This window comes from Rhinopithecus roxellana, chromosome 21, assembly GCF_007565055.1.
Source record: "Rhinopithecus roxellana isolate Shanxi Qingling chromosome 21, ASM756505v1, whole genome shotgun sequence".
NCBI classification, from domain to species: domain Eukaryota; kingdom Metazoa; phylum Chordata; class Mammalia; order Primates; family Cercopithecidae; genus Rhinopithecus; species Rhinopithecus roxellana.
Window position 1 is genome coordinate 58,861,964 of NC_044569.1, and position 8,041 is coordinate 58,870,004.

General features: G+C 34.0%; 1 protein-coding gene across 1 annotated transcript in view; it reads left to right on the forward strand.

Moving 5' to 3' along the window:
* RAB27B (RAB27B, member RAS oncogene family) overlaps positions 1–6,630 on the forward strand; it is a 69,533-nt gene extending 62,903 nt beyond the window's left edge. The window contains exon 6 of the mRNA XM_030925973.1: positions 300–6,630. Coding sequence (XP_030781833.1) covers positions 300–489 — 190 coding nt within the window. The 3' untranslated portion in view covers positions 490–6,630. The remainder of the gene's footprint in view (positions 1–299) is intronic.
* The last annotated feature ends 1,411 nt before the right edge of the window (positions 6,631–8,041 follow it).

An 8,041-nucleotide genomic window follows, 5' to 3' on the forward strand; every position in this document is an offset into this window, starting at 1 on the left:
GGTATTTTTCCCCTCCTAATTTTTTTAAGCAGTGATAATGCCTTGGCTTCAACTTCCTGACTACCTCTTGTGTCAATTTCCTTGCCCATAAAACTGGTTATTATCATACTAAAGAGCAGCTCACCAATTTTTACTCACTGAGGAAAAAACAAGGATGCTTTCCAACTTAGCCAGCAAAACCATAATTATTTCACAATCTCTCAGCCAGCCGTTTTTGCATGTGTGATTCACTTGTAAATCTCGCTGTATCTGTTCTGATTTCTTTCTCTCAAAAATATTTGTCACCCTTTCTATGCTAGCATACCATATTTTGAAACAAGTGCGGCAACTGGACAGAATGTGGAGAAAGCTGTAGAAACCCTTTTGGACTTAATCATGAAGCGAATGGAACAGTGTGTGGAGAAGACACAAATCCCCGATACTGTCAATGGTGGAAATTCTGGAAAGTTGGATGGGGAAAAGCCACCAGAGAAGAAATGTGTCTGCTAGACTCTAAATAGAAACTGAACATCAAAAACCCCACCAAAATATTACTTTTATAAACAACGACAAACCACACAATTGTCGTTGAGTAAACCATGCACAATGGCATGTCTTTCTTTTTCTGCCAGAAAATCTATTTTAAGAAACCAGAATAGTCAACAGTGTTCGAAAGAATTGATTAGTTATCCCCGAGACCCTTTCAAACAAGATCAAAGATTTCCCAAATGTGATCTCATCATCATGCATACTCAATTTGTTTTTCTTATAGAGAAAATGAGTATATAAGACAACATAGAAGAAGAAATATCAGTGAGTTTTAAATCAGAACAAGCTACCTGTCACATTGGAGAAAAGGGTGGGCTACTAAAGGGAGACCACAGAAACAAGAATTTCTAAAAGGTTGGATTTACTTCTTATATTGAATCAGATGTATACTTTTAGATTTGCACTGGGGAAAACGTACTAACTAAAAATGGATACACAATGAAGAATTCTATTTGGCTAATTAAGAATGACATACTATGTACACCCAATAAGCTGTACTAGAATGAATAGATTACTGATAAAGTTACAAATAGGTAAATGTCACACTTCTGCTAAAATGCAGGAGATAGTGTCATAATGCCATCTTTATATTTTTAATATATAGCACATTGACAAGAACAGGACTGTAAATGACAAAGTACAAGACAAATACCCTGGGAAAAAAAATGAAAGTACGAGAAATTGGCATTTGTACAGCTGAAATTCAATGTATCTGTTAGAGATGTCTGGAAGGGTTACTTAGCCAAATTTTACTCAAGCCAATTAGAAGCTGACATTATCAGCTGGTATTCAGAGAACTCCAGAGGTTTCCAATTCAAACAAAATTTTAGAAATCGGTTTGGTGTTCAGCTTCACATTTCGTTTTTTCTTAGCACATGGTGATAAAATAGTCACAGGGAGAAATTAACAGTTATGGTTTATTAAATCTCTTTTAAAATGCAGTCAAGGAAAACTTTTTTTTAGATAAAATATGATGGTGATATGAAACAAAAAGTGACAATTATTGCAGGTTTCCTTTTAGTTTACAAAAGCACTGGAAACTCTAAATCATATTTCTTCCCTCCAAATCCCACCCATTCCTGACTTTGAATCAGCTGCAGAATTGCAGGTGTGTTACTTTGTTGATCAGTAACTTTGGAACAGTTATGGATCAATTCTATGGTCACTCTGAATTTTCATGTCATTAATCACATAAAAATTGATAATACCTCATTCTATATTACAATAGATTTTATTTTGCCAAAGGCAAAACACCTATAGTTGAGCTGTATTTGGGGGGTTGAGTGAGGAAGGACCTATATCTTATCTCACCAAAAAACTGGCCAGTATTTTTTTTAAATGTAAAGCTTCCTTTTCTTTCTAAAAAATAATAACAAAATCATTTTCATTGGCCTATTCTGTCCTTGTGTCTAAACTAACATTACATTAATTTTTGATCTTAGTTTCTGATAAACACAAGCCATTCCTATCAAAATATTATTTCAGTCAATTTTACCAATAAGAAAGACAATATCTTTTCATTTTTTAAATTATGAGCATACGATTTTTTGACTGGCTGTTTCCTTGTCCTATAAATTTTTTCCCATCAAACCTACTTTTTTCATACTCTGTGCGCATTTTTTGTGAAGTTATACACATTAAAGACCCTAAAAATCCCATTCCATCATTCAGCTTCCCTCTACCAACTTCTATCTGGTATTGAATCAGTTTCAGAAACACAGACAGATCCAAGGAAATGTCTCTTTATAATGTTCTTAGGATTGCTTAGACCCATAAATGTGCCATGAATCAAAATATTAATAATTTGAAAGCTTTCATGCTGTTAGTCCCCGATGAAATTCTCAGCATTAATTGGGCAGCTCCTCTGATTTCTGCAGCATTGCAACAGGTTCTAAGATGGATTGTGGCTGGGTATTCCCTCCCATGTTGTTTCCTCTGGGATGCTCTTCATTATCTCAGTGCCTGTGCCATGAAGATAGAAAACTGTAAGCTAACATTTAAGATGTTTCTTCTGGGAGGAAAGTGAGCAGGAACAAGTTATATTGCCACTGCTGTGGCAAATTTTGGTGAACTTTTGTGGTCATTATATCAATTTTTTTTTTGGATTCAAATTGTATTGTCCCCTGCATTTCCTTAATCAGGAATGTGAAGCCTTTATAAAACTCTAAAAGTATTCTGTTTTGATATGTCTTTTTGTTTCTATTCATTTTCAGTTATATGATTGATTTACTTATGCCAAGATTCTGTCACTGTCAGTTATTTAATGAGTGTTTTTTCAGGGTCTGTTTTAAGATCATTATTTGATAGCTGTAGCATGAAGCAGAGTCTGATGATACCTATAATTACAGGGGTATTCCTGTAAAAATAACAATTATTGGGTAATAATTTCAAAAGGAATGAGAAGTGACAAAATTGATTTAAAATATTGTTCTACTTATAAATAAATGCTTGATCTAAAAAAAAATTTATCCATAAAGTTTGACACCTGACTCCAGATTCTATGTAATCATTATTAGAAATTCCTTCTCTCATTATTTCAGGATTAATAGTTCTGTATAATTCATTTTACAATTTCAAATTGATCTGGTGCCATAAAGTATACAGACTACTTTAAAGATTTCCAAATCCCCTAACTTACCCCACAACAGCATGTATTTTTAGCTAAGATATGTCCTGTTACTAAATATCTCCCAATGCTTTAGTAAAACATACTATATTTAGGAGAAATGTTGAAAATGTACATGAAGCTCCTTTCTGATATAGAAACCATTTCCGGAGTATTTATACTGGTTTGATGTTTACATTGCTCTAACTCAGTGCCTCAGATACCTCTATGACCAAATTTGCCTCCAACCACATAGCTCATTTCCTATAATGTTATATCATAGGAAACCCTCACAGAGACACTAACACAGCTAAAGGTCTTCTGATATTATCAGCAAGGGATGCAAGGAATTTATTGGAATCTGGAGAGTTTGACCACCTTCTCTTGGTCTCCTCACTTACTTCTTATGAAGTTGACATTACCTGAGACTCTTAGCTGTGATTAGGTACAAGGTTACCTTTCAGGGTAGCAAAAGAAAGATCCTTTGAAAAATTTATCAAAAATAATCCAGAGAACATAATGTTTGTCTTGGTCTGATGATGGTAAGAAATCAAGGATTGGCAGAGAAAATACTTAATGTCAAGAGTTGAGCATGTGGGTCTCTCCGTAAGAGTTTTAAAACTCTTGCGAGTTACCACTTTCCCAATTTACTATTATTTTCGTATTATCAGCTATTGTCCTGCAAAATATTCAAAACCAGCCATTTCTAAAGTAAACATTTTATCTGTTATTTTTAACCAGATAGGTGTCTTTGTCATCCTCCTACTATAAATTGTTCTTTGCCAACCTGTACAGGTAGATGAACCAGGCAAGAATTTTAATCAGCCCTTTCTTGTCCCCTTTGTAAGAAAGAGACACTTGACCATAGAGAAAGACATGACTACATTAAAAATAATTTAATAGCCACAATATGATGTTCTTTAAGCTGTAAATTGAGTACAGTGGGAATCAACAAATTTGATGAAGCCTGTCTATCTGTTCACCAGTGGAGTGAGTGCAGCAGTTAGAAAGAGAAGCAGTACTGTGCAACTGGTGCAATGGTTAGTTAAGCATAGTATATAACCTTGTGTTCATGAAACAGGTTGTTCATTGTTCTGCATCTCTCTTCATTTAAAAAAGGGCGCATAATTCTTTCCTTATTGAATATTACACCAAGCATTTGAGGGAAAAAATCTTCATTCGTAAAAGATTTTGGATTTATAATCTAAAACTCAATTATAAAGAAATAATATTCCAAGCCTCTGGTTTCCTAAGATATATAACAATTGTTTATAAAGAAGATCTGAGAGCTGGTATTTTCCAAAGTGATAGAAGAGTTGTTTTTTCCTCTCTACTAACAAGCTTTAAGATATTAAAAGAAGTCTAGTGTATTTGAATATTTTAGAGAAAGCTTTATCATTTTTTAAGATGCCAAGATGCTGTCTATGTTTGCAAAAGTTGTCTAAGAATTCACCATAAGCTATATTTTCTTCTGGATCTTTAACCAAGGTGATGTCAGCTTATTTCTGGGGAAAGTGCTGAGCTCTTACACATGAAAATGGATATAGGCTATTATTTGGGATGAGTGTCGTTTCAATGCTTTATAAATCCATGAAGCTGCTTGTCTCATAAAGTAGAACTGATACAAATTTTGGTTGGATATATAGAGAATTTTATAAATTTGTTGCCTTAGAATTTCTGGGTGGAGACCCAACTACAATGACATTGTCATGCAGGAACTATAAAGATAATTAGAGTTAAAAGTTGTTTAAATTGTGCCCTTGAATACAGCAGAACCTGGAGAAGGTCATACTTCAAAGGTCGATTTTGAGAAGGTTGATTGTGAGTCCGAATAAAAAAAGACCTAGTAACAGATAGTTTTTTTTTTGTAACCAGATCCATAGCAAATATGTGTCCATTTTTTTCTACCAAGTAGAGGTTTATGCCCTTAGAACTAAACTAGTAAAAATATCTGAACAAAAAACATTTCGTTATTGGCATAAAAATGTGCGACACTTAGAGATATTTTGTTTATTGCATATAAATCTAATTTTTCTATAAATTAGATTTATGATATTTTCATAAAGAGCTTGATTAGTTTTTCAAGGAGTACCATCACAAAGACGTTCTCCTGCAGAGTTCTTTGTATCAACAGTCCATGGTTGAGATGTTTTCTCATTTCCTATATAGAGAGAATATCACTAACACAAAAGCAAAAACATTAGTGCCAGGATAGTGGAACTATTTTGTCATCTTTTCAGAAAAAATAATATACAAATAAATCATCTTTTCACAGAGTGGGTTTCCTGGTTCTTTTCCAGCAGGCTGTGGAAGTAATGGCTAACATCCCTCAGCTGACTTTGTCTACAAGGATTATTAGCAAATTCTGTAGAAGCAAGCATGTCTGACCTTAACTTAGTGGATCCCTTATTTAATCAGTGGCTTCTGTCTTTATGTCTGTTGGCATATTAAAATAGTTTCTGTTCCTAGAAAAGTAATAACATATGCTTATCTTTATTCTTTTTCCAGGTGATTTTGTTTTCAAATGCTCTTTGCGAAAACACCTAGTGTTGTAGAAAGGAAAGTGGCCAGAAAGAACAACTTGGGAACCATGAGTAGGTCATTAAATAGCTTAGTGATTTATCCTCATATAGGACTTATAAACCCTGTATGTGTTTATATGTGCCTCACAGAGTTCATGTCAGGCTCAAACGAGATATGTATAAGAAAGTGGTTTGTAAATTATGTTCCATTTCATAAATAGACACTATTCACAAACTAAAATCTAATAAAAAGCCACAGTTATAATTTAAACTGCTTGATGTGAAAAGAGGTATCATAGCAAGGAAAACACATTAATTTTCTTACAGTAGAAGTATTAAAAACTAAAAATGGGCAGGCAACTTGAAGTCATTGTATTTGATTGAAAATGTTTAATACATCTCATTACTGACAAAATACGTACGTCATCTTATATTTATTTCAAGGAAACCAATGAATTCTAGGTAGTATATTACAGCTTGGTCAAAATCTTCCATGTACAAATAGGGCTTCTGTGTCCATAGCCTTGTAAGAGATACTGATTGTATCTGAAATTATTTTTTAAAAAATAAATTATCCTGCTTTAGTGTGTTAAAAGTAGACATTGTTCTAATATAACACTGAAGTGCTTCATTGTATCCCAACAGTTTACCTTCAAGTAATATTATCCTTATTTTTAGGCTAAGCACGTTTGATTATTTTGTCTGTCTCCTACACAGATCTGTTTTGTCTAGTGCTATGAATGTAACCTAAAACTATAAACATGGAGTTTTTATTCTATATGCCCCTTAATAGACTGTGGTTCCTGATGCACACTGTTAGGTCATTATTTTGTTGTACCAAAGTTCTAGTGGCTTCAGAAATCACAGCATCCAATGATTTTTGTGTTGTCTGGGTTTGAATATTATGGTTGAGAACTGTATTCAGTGATTGTTTCTGCACACTTTTCAAATAAAAAAATGCATTTTTATCAATTATTTTCTGTACGTAAAGCAACTTTATTTCTGTGCTGAAGTTGAGTGTATGGTGAGTGGGAAACATTAAACCAATGTTTTATTTTTCTTCAATCCTTCAGACACCTCTGACTATATTATCTGTCTCTCCTCACTAGAATATATTCCCATGAAGGTAAAGACTTTTTCTTTCTTCCCTGCCTCTCCCTGTCTACCCCACCCCCAAACTGCCCACTACTGTAGCCCTGGCATCTAGAACAGTGCCTGGAACTTGTATCACGTTAAAAATCAATTCCATTCAGAACTAGGAAATAAGTGATTTGGACTTAGCAAAGCGATTTTTACTTATCTCTTCAAATTTTTCATTAATTATTTAAAGACTGGGTTTGCAAGTGAATTTTTAAAATAATTTTGAAGGAAACAGTTATTAAACTTAGCAGTTAACATGTTGAAGTGTTCCCTAGTACATAAACACTTCCACGTAATATAACCTATTTCTTCTCCATAAGAAAATGCTGAGCGGGTGGTGGTGTCTACCTTAGTGGCACACTGGTGAAAGATGGCGTTCAAGGCCAACTCCAGACCACAACTGTACAGCTTCCTTTACAATGTTCATTTGCAAAGGCTGACTTGTTCCCAGAGTAGATCTCCCTCCATATGTCACTTATATCGGCTTTGCCAAGATAATGATGAGTTCTTAATTTAAAGATAAACAGTTCTCCTACTGCAGGCAAATAAATCCTTGACACTATTCTCTCAACTTTATTCCCCAGTAGCAATAATGCTGTTTCTCACGGGCAGAATATTTTGCCCACTGGGTTCATCTTAAATAATTCAGGATAAGTAACTGGGAACTCATTTTTCTTAATGGTTTTATAGAATTTTTAAAAAGTCATAGCATGCCCCATGTTAAGGAAAGATTAAAAAAATAGAGCTGCTGGACATTCACTGTAATAGAATAGAATTTCTGTTTTTAAAGCCATATATAAGGTGTATTATTCACAGTTCTCTATGCCAAGGAGAATTTCATTTCTAATATGGATTGCTACTTGTGAGGAAAGAATAGCCATAATAGTGTGAGCATGGCTGTTCTCTTAGAAACTCATTTAGGTGACTTGCATTACAGCTTAGGAAGCCTATACACTAATTAAGATTTAACTAAAGCTATATTATAGGTACTCAGTGTTTTGTGATGGTAATCTGACTTTTGCAATTATCATAGTTTTGGACTATTTCTCTGAGAAAGACAAAAGACTGTCCATTACCAAAAGGATAAAAATTAAAACCAGCAAGATTACAAGAGAGAACTTCATCTGTTCGATTGATACCCCTGAGAAAGTTACATCAGGAGCTCGTTCACTCTCATGAGAAAGTGAATCAGAAGGGGTGATTTGGAGCTGTGCTGTTTAGAAAGTTGAATTATGAGTACTCCCAC